Source organism: Anguilla rostrata, chromosome 4 (genome assembly GCF_018555375.3).
Source record: "Anguilla rostrata isolate EN2019 chromosome 4, ASM1855537v3, whole genome shotgun sequence".
NCBI classification, from domain to species: Eukaryota; Metazoa; Chordata; class Actinopteri; order Anguilliformes; family Anguillidae; genus Anguilla; species Anguilla rostrata.
The window spans coordinates 13,581,663-13,596,192 of record NC_057936.1 but is presented as its reverse complement, the minus strand read 5'-3'; the positions used below and the strand labels follow the sequence as shown (position 1 = coordinate 13,596,192).

Below are 14,530 nucleotides of genomic sequence, written 5' to 3'. Positions count from 1 at the left end.
GTTCAGAGTGGAGCCCTGGCCTTTCAAAGATGCTAGCCTCCTCGGGCACGACTGTCACGAGCGCTACTTGGACCTGCTGTGTCAGAGACACCCGTCCTGGGCACTGGAGTTCCTCAAGCTGTCAGACATGTACCGGCCCGAAGAAGCAGTGGAGGTACAGGACCACTCCATAGTTCAACCTTCTGGGCCTTTTAGGAGATATGCATGGTCACATGCATATCTCCCATATGCATGGTTTACACACTAGTTTATACACTCTGGGCACGCACATGGTCATTACATTTTCACACTCAAATTGCAGGAGGGTTGTGTCTGCACGCCTGATATTTGTATTAAGGGTGTTAAAGATAAAATGGAGTATAATAATTTGAAGAGATGCTCTCACACACCATCTCTTGCCAAATTTCAGATTTTGGCAAGAAACAGTGTCCAGCTCTTTGTATTTCTTTTACTTTACACGCACAGAAAACATTTGTGATACTGTTCACACATTAATGGATATTTATGAGAATCTTGTATATGACTATAAATTTCTATATTGATACTATATTAACATCTATTTATATGTTGCATTTAGAAATTAAGGGTGAAAGAGATGGGATACATTTTTTATTATCCAGTTTTTAATTCCATAATTTGGCATCTGCTGTGTCTGAGAGTCACTAGCCGGTATGTGTAACGTGCAGCCTTTTAACATGGATCCGTTTGTGAGTTGCATAATCTTAAGCCAAAATTGGAAAAAACCAAACACTAATTTTCATAGTTTTAGTCATTTATCTTTCATTATTAAGAAACCCTTTTGAACATATTTCCGTGTGACCTTTTGAACTGTCAAATTTAAACATAAGCTGATGTTTTCCATAAAGTTTCCCTTATACCCAAGGGTATTTGTTGTTTCTTGTGTTTCTGCAGATAACACAAAGACACCAGGTGAATGATGCCCTGGCATACCTCCTGGAGAGCCAGGGAAACACACAGGGGGCGTTCTCTGTTCATATGGAGGTGGGTGGGCAAGGTCAAGCAATGGTCAAAAAAGAGGGCGGGGAAATGCATTTCAACATGTCTAGATAAAATTCCATGATGTATCATGGTCCCAAAGTAAAGATAGCTGTTCCTAGAATTTAGCTTCAATTTTTTTTAGCTGTGAATGAATGAATGAAATGTCCTTATTTTACGCAATTTATTGGAATATTTTCCTGTCATTTGTGAGACCCTGTTCTATAAGCCAGAACTGAGTTAGATTAAACTGTTTGAAATTAATAACACAGTCAAATTGTATTTGATTCATACATTTGAGGACTTGTGCCTATTGCTCCATCTGAAGTCTTTGATGAAACTGGAAATGCGTTTTGTCTAGCACGCTATAACCGGCATGTATGGTTTCACTGAGTCACAGTCCTCTTCATTCGTCCGCAGAACCTCAAACGGAGTATGCAGAGTTCAGTGTCTCCCGCCAGTTTAGAGGAGCCTGGAGGTTTGTTACTCCCACCCACAGTACCTGTTTTTGTTCTGAACTCCACCACTTAATGAAGCCCAGCCCAAATGTTTCACTACCTTTTATTTGGTTCACATGCTTCAGATCACTGCTATTTGCTAGTGCTTAGAGTCCAGGGCTCATGGAAGGATGTGGATATTAAACTCTGAACTGAGCGGAACTGTTCTACAAATATACTGCATGACTGATCCAACAGCACATGCAATAAGGGAAATGTTAATAAACAGTGAAGTCCATGTTCATGGCCATAGCACGTTCATTTGTCCTTTGTATATAGTTATTAGGGGGGGAAGCTTTATTCTGAAAAGCACTTAAGAGGGTGTTCCAGATAAGATCAGCTGGATAAATTGGACTTTAAGCTTACAAAAGTTTGTCTTGCATCTTGATGATAAAACTAAGAGAGGACTGTAGTTTGTCTGCTGTAATTTCTTTTGCCTCCAAACCACTTATATTTATATTTAGCAGGGAGGCCCTGAAGCATGTATCCTTTCATTATTTGGTCTTGGTCATCAGTAGACAATGCTTAAGGCAGTCTTATTTCATTAACAATCTTAGACCATATGACCAAAAGTATCCAGACACCCCTTGGTTTGGTGTGTTTTTTGTGGTTTGGGCTAGGCCCCTTAGTTCTAGTGAAGGCAAATCTTAATGCTACAGCATAAAATTTAATTCTAGACGATTCTGTGCTTCCCCAAGAGTTTTGGGAAGGCTCTTTCCTGTTTCAACATGACAAGGCCCTCAGGCACACAGCGAGGGCATTGTCCAATCATTGCCCTCGCTGTGTGCTCTTCTGATTGAATGGAAATCCCTGCAGCAAGTCTCTGCAGCAAGGCTCCAACATCTATTATAAAGCCTCCTAGAAGAGTGGAGCTTGTTCTAGCAGCAAAGGGTAGACCAACTCCATTAATTTTAATGCCCCTAATTTTGGTTGAGATGTTGGTTGTCAGGTGTCCACATACTTTTGCCCATGTTGTATGTTACCCCATAGTTTTTGGAACCCAGTCAAGTCTAAAGCTCTCAAGGCATTCTTGTTTAACCATCTGGTTGCAGTATTCTCAGTGTGCAATGCAGGGAAGTGTGACATCATCTGATGCATGCCTCCTTTTTTATTCAATAGCTTCAATAGCCTCTCTGTGTCTCCACCTGTTTGAATCACCACCTGCACCTTAGATCTGCTCCCACTAAGGTGATGAGATGGGCTTGAAAGTATTGGTTATTTCCTGAGGTTTTAGTGGGTTTATCGCTCTGAAATGCACTGCTTTTGCCAGGCTTACAGTGGAGATGGATAAGCCTGGTATGTTAGGCTAGTTACTATATGACACTCTCTACAGGGGTACGGGAGGGCTCTGAACCCCTTCAGACCGTCCGCTCACTACTCTGGGACCTCGTCGCCTTCTGTCAGCGAGCTTCAGTCACTCTGGACTCCAAGCAGAGAGAAGTAAGATGTCACTGTATGCAAATGATGTATCTACGTTAGGCTTTTAGTAGTAGTGTGGGTTAATGGCTTGAATACTACGAGCTTTGCCTCAGCAGAGCCTTATAATCATATGGCATTCAAAATGTAACCGATATTGCTTTTCCCCGATAAAGCTATACAAGTTAACGTGTTCTGCAAGCTGAAATAATGGTTTATTATTTCAGCAAAATCATTTATTTTATCTTAAGCATATTGACTGTATTTAAATGAGATGCATTCCAGTTTACTCAGTATCCTTAGGGTGCTGTCACCAGTGTGCTTGTGCAACGCTTCGTTGGCCTTGTTATTGTGTAATTTTTGTAGCAACTTTTTTTTTCAGGACTTGTGGTTTCCTCTTCTCGATTTCTTGATGTCCCCATCAGAGCAAGTACAGGGATCCCTTTCACCTGAAATGGAGAGAGGTGAGGCTGAGACATTCACAGCAGAAGCGATGAATAGCCAGATCAGTCTGACACAGGCTCACAATTTATGAGAAATTGATGAAAATCAAATGGCTGCACTTTTATAGACTGGCATTGCAGACTTTGGTCCGGATTTAACCTTAACTTAACTAAAATGCTTAACGCTTCAATCAATTGCGGGTTACAGTCAAGGACAAATTGTGTTTGAATATAGACCAATAGACCCTGCTTTTACTTGTTCTACTTCCTCCCTCAAAGGTATCAAAGACCTCACCAAGGAGGTGCTGGATGGGATGACCGCTTACATCCCTTTGATGGCTATTCTCCAGCGGCTTATGCAGGTACAGCTCGTACCCCGATGGCCTCTAGCATTTGGAGAATGCACCACTCTCCAGGCTTAGAACCAGGCTCCTCCCACATATTCAAGTTTGCTAGACACAGTCTTGCATTCTTTTGCGAGTTCCCCAGAATGTGATAGTTGTAGTATTTATAAAGTGTCTGGTGCCTCTGTGTGTTGTTACCCTACGTCCTGCTCTTTCACTGCCATTGTTAGTTCCTGTTTAATCTGAGACTGTTGCAAGCTGAAAACAGTTTGTTGACCTGACATACTACCCTATTGAAGGCACAAGGTACAGTGTAGACATTGCCATTTCAGTGCACTTGGCTTCTTTGTCCATTGAGCACGTTCACCTGCTTTAACGTCATTTAGCCTAATTGATTCAGTGAGGCACTAAAAAGCATACTAATTAGAAGTGTCCGTGGCATGACTGTGGTTGCTTGTCTTTTGTCTCCTCATTCCTGGCATTCGTGCAGGGCTCTACAGTGCTCCCATTTTAGGGGAATTTACTTCTGAAAATTGATATGTGTTGGGTAGAGTATGAGACACTATTTCTTTTCTTTTCCTTTCACAGGACCCTGTTTACAGTGTTGGGAAATATGGAGAAATTAAAAACCTCATCTTTGGGATACTTGATGCCTACATCTATGAAAAAGTCAGTGGATTTTACTTTGTTCATTAACACTATATCTAGGGCCACCAGTTTGTTTTTGTTTTTTTTGCAAGAAGTCGATAGCCTGTCTGTCACATGTCAAACAATTATCCCGATCGCATCACCCCAACCTAATCATCTAGCCGTATAACTGCCACTGATTAAGCACAGGTGATGATTGACAGCAGTGTTTACAAGCCAAATTTTCACTAAATTCAGTCTTATTATTTATGACTGAAAACTTATACTTGAATTTATATATATGAATGAAAATTCATACTTCTAAATCTAAACTGTGATTAGATTTGTAGGCAGATCATTCATGGTCAGATGGTTAACAGCATTTTTTTGGCTGATTGACCAAATGTGTCTATATGAAGAGATTTTCCTTTTGATTGTTTTCTGTTTGAGTAAGAGTTGGATGCATTTCTTCAACTGTCAGGCCTTGAATTTAGTCATTTTAAAGGGCAGAGCTAGCCATTGCTCTTGATCACTTTCTTGTTCTCCTGTTAAAGGCTATCTTGATCTTTGTTTGCATCCCCCTCCTGTCCAGGGGGGTATGCAAACAATCTTCATCATAATCTTTCAAAGCCAATCAAACACCACTAATATGTTGCATTGGGTTTCCCAACTTTCTGGAGATCCATGGGAACTCATTTATGATCTAGTAGAGGTTTATACGGACTGCTATATCAATTTTCACTGAATTCTTTTCTGTGGTAAGCATACAACTTCTGCTTAGTGCTCAAATATTTTCTTGCAACTGACACATTTGTGGGTTTCCCCCAGGAAAATACCTAGTGGAGGGGGAAGTTTAAGCAACGGTGGTGTGAAGCTGCAAGCCGTGGTATGCACAATGTATAGCCTTCAGCAGTCTGGCACGTAAACGAGATGTCTCTGCTTTGTGTCTGGCCAGACCCTGCTGGAAGCTACCAGCAACCTGCTGAGCCAGGACCTCCACTGGTCCCTTTGCAGCCTGAGGTCGGCCGTGACCCGCGGCCTGGCCCCTGTCCAAAAGCGCTGCGGGGTCTGCGCCCAGCAGTACGCCCGGCCCGCCGGCCGTGGGGACAGGGTGGTCCTGTTCAGGTGAGCCAAAACCCTCCCCGGCCGAATTTCTTGAGGTCAAGTTTCCTCAGGACAGGTTAACCACTGTCTGTCACTGTATCTGTCTTTTTCTGAATGTCCCTGTAAGGTGGGCAGGCTAATTTAAGTATCAAGTATGTGCTGAGAAGTATCGCACAGTTTTCCATCCTTGTGTTTCCTGCAAATTGTTTGTTACAGTATATCGTTTACCTCTGATAATGCACCAAATGCATTTAACATTATTAGAAGCCACAGTTTAACACATTCTGATATCACAGATGCAAATACTCTTATCAGCTGAAAACATTAACATCTCATTTCTTTGCTGTGAAAAGGCTTTGGGTGTTTCAGTAACTCTGCCATCACATCGGGGCTGAGCTTTCAGCTCAGAACGAACCGAACTGGAGGCGGACTGGCAGACCTGTGCCCTGCCCAGCCTGATGTCGAGTCTGTGTGTTTTCTGTGCCCTGGTAGCTGTGGGCACATTTACCACCACGCCTGCCTGCGGGACAGTCTGAGCCAGCAGGAGGGCCAGGCGGAGGAGTGGGCCTGCTTCAAGTGCCACGCCCCCAACAAGAAGTGGATCCCGATCACCCCCAAACGACCCACCCGAGACCCTCAGGTACCGCCCAACCACACGGATCTATGCCACAATATCAAGTGCACTGACAAATGCCCTCATTGATTTTGTTGGCAGGGGTTTATTTTTGTGCTGTTGGTGTACTACGTGTTGTTAATGGTTAAAGGTGTGGTATATAAGTTTGTTTTTAAAACACTTCTGTTTGTATTCTGTAAAATTTCAACTCAACTCAGTTGTTTTTGCCAATGATAGCACAGCCCATAGCTGTCGATAAAAACTATAGCTATGTTTCATTCCATTGTTTCCGTTAATTATGATGATGTTACGTGTTTTCTTCCTGTGAATGAGACATACTGTAGAGGAGTGCAGCGCATCATGTTTTAAAACTCCGGTAGTCAGGCAGCGTATCTGCAAAATCTAGCTCTCACTTCCTCGTTTCTCCAAACTTACATACTATACCTTTAACGGTGCGGGCATTACTGGTGTGCGCATCTGTCTGTCTGTGTGCATGCATGCATGTTTGTCTACTCAATTAGATTAAAATGGACTGAATTTTTTTTTGAACTTCATCTGGTTCAGCTACCTGCTCATTCTGGTCATTTGTTCTCTCCTGTAGCTCAGCGATTCAAGATGTGTTAGAGTCTCACAGCACAAAATCAATCACAAGATTAGCCACTGCTTACAGCCCTGTTACATTAAGTTAAAAAAACGTTATATTAGTTAAATATTAAGAATGAATGAAACACTGGTTAATGGCATTATCTTGGGGACCTAACAAGACTTTGCATTTTAAAATACGTATATTGCACAAGAAAAAAATAAACCATGGCTCTCTTTTTGCAATAGTCAATACAATTTCACTGTGCAATTTGCTTTAGTTGGGTTATAGCCCCAAATCATGTCTTGAAAGACCATTAAACTTGTGTGAATTTTCTTTTCACAGTGCTTGGAATTAGATCCCAGTCAAATTGCTGCATCAGACTGTTTGAGAAGAGTTTTCAAGAATCAGTCAAGGGTGAATTTGTTCATTCTTCCTTTCTACATTTTCCAATTCAGTTGTCAGCAGTTCCATGTCTGTGTTTGCTGTGCCTCTCCTATATTTGCGCATAGTTCAAAAGTGAAAAAGTTCCTTCAAACATCGGTCATTTTTTTCCAATTGTGAAATCTGTTGGGTTTTGTGATGTAAAAATTATTCATTATTAATCATTCAGACTCAAAAAACTTAAAAAAAATGTAATTACTTTTTGAGCAATAACACAGAGCACGTATCTGTGACATCATGTTCTTTTCACAATAGATCTCAATCCTGATGGATCTCATCAGACAACCATCCTCCAGCATGGATTCAAGTAAACCCGGAAGTGATATCTTCAGGCAAGCGGGCATCTTGGAATCGGCAGATTTAAAGCTAAACCTGGCTCCACCTCCTTTAATTGACTAGGCCTGTGAGTTTCAATCTGTATGGTCCATAAGCATGGGCTTGTTCCACTAATGGCACCTCCCATAAGGTGCATCTATGCCACATAATAATCAACTATTAGAATGCATTTTGTGGCCACTGGCCATATTACTGAAGCCACTGTATTAAAGCCACAAGGTTGGATTCAAGTTCCATTTCAGTCAGTTTAGAAAACGTAAATTCAATTCACGAATTTAAAAATGCCCTGAATGTTCCATGGAGTTTTTTTCCTGTTCATAAATTGAACTACAATTAATTTTCTGAAATATGACTGAGTTGAAATTATTTGGCCCAAGCACACTAAGTCACTGTAGCACACATTCTAAAATATTAATTGGTGCAGCTGTTCAAAGCAGTTACAGTGCCTACTTAACATTGACCTTTTTAATTTAGGATACTCAACACAGCTGTGTTTTATGGCTGGGGGGAGGTGCTTGAAGTAAAAGAAAAAGTCAAACGGCTTATTTTCGTCAAACTGACATTCAAAAGTGTTCAGCTTACCAACTGGTTCAATTATGTGTAACTGCTCAGGTGATACTGTAACAGTTGGATAGTGGCACTGCTACAGCAAGAGGGAACCTTAGGCATTATGGAGCTTTTTATTCATCAAGTTCATGGTTGATGCAATGTACCATATGTTAATTACCAAATTTAATTTGAAATACTGAAGTAAGTTTTTTATTTTTACAACATAAAATATTAAAGTGGTGTCCACGCATATAGTGTATGTTATTTTCCTAAACATTTTAATTCTGATGCAAAAGTTCTATGAAAATTAAAGGAAAATAAACAAAATGACATTTCTTTAGATCATTAGTATGAGATAAATTGCCATCACCACCCTCAACTATTTTCATTGGTTAAGATGGTAGTCCTGAAACTCATAAGAAGTAATGAAAAGTTGTTAAGCAGCTTGGATTTTGTTCATCCAACATTGTCATTGCAATTATTTGTATTGCATATTGATTTCTGCCCCATCTATGAACAAGGTCATATTCACACCAGGTTCACAAAAGGTAAGTGTGTGGATCAGTGCCATGATTAGACTGAATGAGCACAACAGGCTGAACTGGAAGAATATGCAATAGTATGCCACAAATGCTATTTAAGCTGCACATATGTATACTTTAAGACGGGGCTACACAACTCCAAGACCTGCGGGCCACAATGTTGGCGGGTGTTCGCGACAACTATGCGCTACACCACCTGCAGTAGCCCTTTTTTAAGAAATGTTTTTATTCCTTTTGGACTGTTAGGATGTGCTTTCTAATTGGTTAATGCCTTTCAAGCTTTAACATCTGTCCAGACCCATGGCTTCATTCCTTACACAAGCATTGCAAGTGTGCCGTTTTGAGTTTACGTGACCATATTCAATAATGACTCAGTTCCTCTTTCCTTGTGGAGTAAAAATGGTGCTGTCCATTTGCAAAGGGACAGGTGTGTCAAAGACATCACATCCATTCCCCCTTAAATGGCCAAGAAAGTGAGTAGGTCCAGACAGCACAACGTTGTTAGGGACAGGTAGATCTCATTGTGCCCGGAGTTCTTGCCATCGACGTGTAGCACATAGTAGATTCTGAAGGCATGGTACGGCAGGAAGCACACAACCAAGAAGGTGAGGAAGGTCAGATTTTTCAGCTGGGCCCGGAATTCCTGCTGCGAGAACAGATTTCCCGGGTTGGACCGGACCACCCTGGCCAGAAACAGCATTTGTATTGTGATGATGACCGCAGAGATCAGTATCACCATGGTGGCTATGCTGATGTTGAGCCACTTCACTCGTTCACCATTGATCTCGACATGGAACTGGAAGCACTGTGATTTGCTGTAGTTCCCCTGTTTTCCATAGTGCAGCCAGAGAGGCGGGAAAATGGTGATCGTGAAGACGATCCAGACCGCCGCACTGGCGACGAAAGCCGTCAGGGGGCGGTAGAAGTCTCGCGTGGGCAGGCAGGGCAGGAGGCGCACCGCCAGGATGGCCACGTAGAAGAAGAAGGAGATGTAGAGGTGGGTGTGGATGGCGATGCTCACCAGCTTGCAGAACTTGAAAGTGTAGCGCCAGGTGTTGGCGGCGTAGTAGTCGATGCGGAAGGGCACGGTCAGCAGGAAGAGGCCGTGGGACATCACCAGGTTGATGATGGAGGTGGTGGTGATGGAGAGCTTGTTCTTGCTCCGCCTCAGGAATCTGACCATGAAGACGATCCCCAGGGTCCCACCAAACAGTGTCACGGTGTAGATAACCAGCAGGGAGGCACGGAAACCTATGCTGAGAGGGTTGTTTTGCATTGTGTTGTTTTCGGTATTGTTCCCTTCCATTGCTCAGCAACCAGATGAGCTGAAAGGCAGAAAACAAATCTTACTTTTTTAACATTTACTTTCATAAGCTGAGTTATAAAGGTTTTACATCGATTGACGAATAGTATTATATACAAGTGATGGCATTATTTTTAGCATATTCTGTGTGTGTTTATCTTTACTGTGTGTTGTCCCTTTTAAATAAATAATCAAAATGTCCGCAGTTGCATCAAATGGTATAGTGCCAGAGTTAGCTCAAGAGCTCATTTTCATCTGTAGTCCCTTAGCAGGTGAGAGACGTTTGTGTTTTAAAGAATCTATGAAAAATTGTATGCATGTTGTTCATGGAATCATTTCTTTTCTTAATCCTATGGATCCAGCCTGAACATTTAAACAATAACTTGAAATGCCCTTGCCATATCTCCTTAACAGGAAGCACAAGTCAATTTGTAACAGCCAGCTATTTCTCGATCAAAACCAAGTGTACATTTCCAGTCATTCATAATTTCTCTTCAAGTTCTGGTTTGAATATGATTATTATTTAAATCGCTTCAAGTAAATTTATTATACACAGTTCAATCGATTTCACAATTATGGAGTCTTACAGTTTTTAAGTCTTAAACGTTTGTCATTTCACTTTTTATAGCTTATGGTCTACTGTCACCTATTCAAATGGCTGTAGCATAGAAGAAGACAGGCGTAATGGAAGTGCAATTAGGAAACCTTGGTTAACAGAAGGAAAGGAAGTGCTGGAGTTTACCTGGCAAGCAACCTGAGGTCCCAAAGTAGTGAATGGTGTAGCAGTCCGATCAGAGCAGTCTCTTCTCTGTTTTTTCTTGACATCCGCTGTGAAGACATATTTCGGGGGCTTGGCTGGGGGCGGGGGTGCTGTTAATTCCGGTGGCCAACCCACTTGTGGAACATGTCAACTTCCTGTTTTTGACCACAGAAGGGCTTACGAGTTGCTGGTAGTTTTTGGTGAACATGTTCATTGAATCAAAGTCATTGTCACTTAATGCTGGATAATGCAATTATCCAGCATTAAGTCTAATGTAATTGCTTTTTAAAAAAAATTTTACATGATAATTATAAACTTCAGTAGGTACAATATTTTTGACATATTACGAGTGTCTTCGATTACATAAAAATGTGAATATACAAATATATTTTATATGTGAATGTTTTTTTAATATTCAATTTTTATTAGAACAACAGATTTTTAGCATAGTAGAATATATGATTCTTAAAATTAAAACTAGTGTCCTCAAAAGGGAACAAATATGAATTGACGTGGACATAAAGCTTATTTAAAAAATATGTTGGCTGTGTGCGTGTGCACATTGTCAAACTACTAACCATATTGCATTATGTTACACATTGAAATGTAGTATTGCTGTTTTTCTATTAATTCAAATACGCAGCTCATGACTGCACACAGTGAAATACGATTTCACCGATTTGATTGGCTCTTTATTTTACCTTGTCATTTCCTATGACCAAATCAACATGCTGCTCTGTGAAATGAAACAATAGAATTTCAGGCCAATGTTGGTAGTGTTGGAGTACTCCCACCCCTTACACACACTTACACAGATTAAGGGGTGTGCTGAGAGGGTGGAGGAGTTTACATGAGTCATGGGGAAAACCAGGATCCATTGAATAATAACTCCCAAGCTTTCAAAGGTCTGTGATGAGAGAATGGGATGCGCAGGCTTTGAAAACTGATCTTCATCGATCATATAACGCCCAAAGATGAGAGTAATCAAATAATGCGGCCTGTGCTGGTAAATCCAGTGAAATGTTCCCATAATATGATTTTGCCAAACAAGTCAGGGGATTCCATTCAGCACAATTTGCGCTACTTTACTTAAAAGTGAAATTTTACCACCCTCTGCTGGTCAGATGGCTTTAAATTCAGCTTCAGGCAGAACCAGGGTCATCTGTGAATCCGTTTACTTGCCTACTATTGAGTATACCAGTTGCATACTAGTTGTATGCAACTGGTATACTCAATAGTAGGCAAGTAAGCTGTTTCGGACATGGCTCAGGCTTGTACAAAGATTGGTCTGATGGCGTTTTCAACCTTTTCTGATCGAGGGACCCCCACCCTGACTCAAAGACATACTGACCCCAAAAAAGGGTTATATATTATAGGTATTTATATTTGGAAATATTTTCTCAAATGTATATATATATATATATATATATATATATATATATACAGTCACCCAGGCATCTATGTAATAATACTTTAGTGGATGGGTAAGGGTAGCACACTAATGATTTTACTGCAGACAAGTACTTGCTGCAACACTAATAAATAAAAAAAGCAAGATGCACGCACTTCAGACACAGTCTTGCTTGGTATTCTTTTTTTACTTTTTATTGTAGATGCAATTACCACAGTGTCGACAATATTGTTTGGTTTTTATCCCTCTACAATGGCAAATGTGTACAATGGAAGTCTACCGAGTTTCAGAGTCAGGCTAGTAAAGCGACAAAAGGAGAAATCGAACGGGAAAAAATAATAACGAAAATAAAAATACTCCTACGTCTGCAGCACAGATGAGGGAGGGCATCCGCCTCCTGAGTTGTGCAAGGTTCGAGGACGAGCTTTGACACGAATACACTTAAAGAAAAGAATGGTCAAACCAACGTCACTTTAAACCTTTCTTTTTTGCTGGTCTTTGTACTCTGAGAAGTGTGGGGACTGATGGAAACACTGGAACAAAATAACTACTGTTCATCGTTTTGACTATTTGTATGTTGATATGCTGTGCATTAGCCACTATGGACTTGATTCCATGACAGAGGTGGTTCCACTGCTCAGAAACTCTTAAAATGAATGACATAGACTCCTGATGATATGACCTTGGTAATAAGTAGAAAGTTGATGCGATCTAGGTTGCCACAGCGATATAAACCTGTGTCCACACAGACATAAACGGGAACACAGTTACATGTTCTGTGTCCTACCCATGAGTGATACTGTCAAGGAAAAACATAGAGGTGACCTCTGAGGCAAGTTATTAAAAAAAAAAACTTAAAAGTAGCAAGTAGACAAGTTGGTAACGTCCTTGTTTATAAACCATCAGAACCAGCTCTTTCTTGGATGCAAGTATCATAAATGACACACACCATATACCATTTTCATCTTCTTCATCAATTACATTTCAAATCACCCAAATCCATTGACCAGAGTCACCCCCATGCAGTGCCTTACACTAAGTGTCCATAGAAACTTCTGCCACAAATTTTCTATCCCTTATTTCTGGTTTTTGTTTGGTAACTCAGTATTTCTTCAATATAAGTCAGTTAAATTTTTAAATATATATTTATGTAATGTATATTTTATATACACACACACGCACACGCACAGAAACACACACGCAGACACATATACCATCCTTGTGGTAAATGTGCATGGTCCTATAAAACAACGATTCTCGGAACGCCATGTGACTTATTAGGTGGTATACTTTAGGGGCCTTTATTTATCGGTGGCATGCACCACACTAGTTTTCAAAATGGGAACAAATAGATCTTATATGCAAGATAGGCTGCTAATAATAATAGTAATAATGATGATAATAACGGCAAGAATAGTTTGCACCATGCCTTTGTAAACTAGGAAACTGAAGTTAAGTGACAATCAGAGCCTGTCCCCTAGTAATTAGCTAATTAAAAAAACGAGGTCGCCTGTTCCTCGGGACGCGGGCTGTTCCGTCTCCGTGCGTCGGAAATGTCCGGTTGCTGTGGGCGGAGCTTGCATAGCTAGTGCAGGTAGTCATCCACGGAGGCAAAGGCGCAGGAGCCGCTCCCTGAGCGGGCCATGATTGACAAGCACTGGGATGCCTGGCCCAGGGCCAAAGCCAGGGGGGGCTGCTTCGGCAGGTTATGAATCTCTGTGGGGGGGGAGGGTCAAACAAGGTCGCTGCGGATACACAAAATGCTACAGTAGTGAGACCCACCACTGTATGTCCTGCTGGTGTCATCCAATCAGGACATGTATATTGCTGTAGCCATGGTCAACATTAAAAACCATTTCGGAAAAGCAGCAATCCAATCAGGCATAGTCATACTGACAAGAGCACGAGGGGTCAAAATGATAACCATGCTGTCTTCAACATTCATGGCATAATTGACTTAACAGCACCGCTAGTTTGGTCAAACACCTTGAATGACCATCTGTAAATGAGACAAACTGATATAAAAAGGTTTGTGATTCCATTTAACCAAATGAAAATATCAAGCTTCAGTATGCAGTTTATGCAAGACTGCCAAGTGAAACAGGATTTTTAAATTGAGACACAAACACTAAAATAAATTAATAACAGAGTTCTGCTATTAAGGTTATTAATCATTCCACAACCCACAGTTCATTTGATACCCCTGGTTCACACATACAAAATAAAGGCTTTGCTGTGGGTGTATTCTGTTAGGCATGGTTCATCCACGCGTATAGAGTCAGTTACATACCTAATATTGCACTGTTGAGGGTGGAGCACACCGGTTCCCTCTGTATGGAGTCCAGCTGGTACCCAACCGGGCTGCTCCAGCGGTCCGAGTACGCCAGTAAACTGAATGCGTCCTGCAGACCACATTAGACAAAGCTGAAAAATAGCAGGCTCCACGGTTTCATTTTCACAGTCTACTGCATTTGATGTTCAGATCATCTCAAGTGCATCTACTGATGTACGATGACAAAATGGCCGCCGTCCATCACCAAGACGGGTCCTCTCCTTTTACAA

General features: G+C 41.2%; 3 protein-coding genes across 7 annotated transcripts in view; 1 reads left to right on the top strand and 2 right to left on the bottom strand.

Annotated features, from left to right (window-relative positions):
- LOC135252562 (vacuolar protein sorting-associated protein 8 homolog) overlaps positions 1 to 7,750 on the top strand; it is a 28,845-nt gene extending 21,095 nt beyond the window's left edge. For all 4 annotated transcript variants that reach the window (XM_064330790.1, XM_064330788.1, XM_064330789.1 and 1 more), the window contains 11 exons: positions 7 to 154; positions 913 to 1,002; positions 1,417 to 1,474; positions 2,827 to 2,933; positions 3,292 to 3,373; positions 3,632 to 3,714; positions 4,285 to 4,365; positions 5,279 to 5,448; positions 5,920 to 6,067; positions 6,969 to 7,040; positions 7,323 to 7,750. In XM_064330790.1, the coding sequence (XP_064186860.1) occupies positions 7 to 154; positions 913 to 1,002; positions 1,417 to 1,474; positions 2,827 to 2,933; positions 3,292 to 3,373; positions 3,632 to 3,714; positions 4,285 to 4,365; positions 5,279 to 5,448; positions 5,920 to 6,067; positions 6,969 to 7,040; positions 7,323 to 7,466 (1,183 nt within the window). In that variant the 3' untranslated portion in view covers positions 7,467 to 7,750. The remainder of the gene's footprint in view (positions 1 to 6; positions 155 to 912; positions 1,003 to 1,416; positions 1,475 to 2,826; positions 2,934 to 3,291; positions 3,374 to 3,631; positions 3,715 to 4,284; positions 4,366 to 5,278; positions 5,449 to 5,919; positions 6,068 to 6,968; positions 7,041 to 7,322) is intronic.
- A 314-nt stretch (positions 7,751 to 8,064) lies between these two features.
- On the bottom strand, positions 8,065 to 10,719 carry LOC135252565 (probable G-protein coupled receptor 141). Of its 2 annotated transcripts, XM_064330795.1 has the most exons (3): positions 10,540 to 10,719; positions 8,940 to 9,819; positions 8,065 to 8,639 (listed from the first exon to the last, which is right to left on the bottom strand). In XM_064330795.1, the coding sequence occupies exon 2, from the start codon at positions 9,798 to 9,800 to the stop codon at positions 8,952 to 8,954; it is 849 nt and encodes a 282-aa protein (XP_064186865.1). In that variant the 5' UTR covers positions 9,801 to 9,819; positions 10,540 to 10,719; the 3' UTR covers positions 8,065 to 8,639; positions 8,940 to 8,951. The 2 variants fall into 2 exon arrangements, with proteins under 2 accessions (XP_064186865.1, XP_064186864.1); XM_064330794.1 differs by having other exon boundaries at positions 8,065 to 9,819; positions 10,540 to 10,712.
- Positions 10,720 to 12,754: 2,035 nt separating this feature from the next.
- Positions 12,755 to 14,530, bottom strand: part of LOC135252564 (ran-binding protein 9-like) — a 39,654-nt gene continuing 37,878 nt past the window's right edge. The window contains exons 13-14 of the mRNA XM_064330792.1: positions 14,259 to 14,370; positions 12,755 to 13,684 (exon numbers count right to left, since the gene is read on the bottom strand). Of these exons, the coding sequence (XP_064186862.1) occupies positions 13,554 to 13,684; positions 14,259 to 14,370 (243 nt within the window). The 3' untranslated portion in view covers positions 12,755 to 13,553. The remainder of the gene's footprint in view (positions 13,685 to 14,258; positions 14,371 to 14,530) is intronic.

What these genes read in the sequence shown, in the direction of transcription:
- LOC135252565 (XM_064330795.1), bottom strand. Translation starts at nt 9,800, where the DNA reads ATGGAAGGGAACAATACCGAAAACAACACAATGCAAAACAACCCTCTC.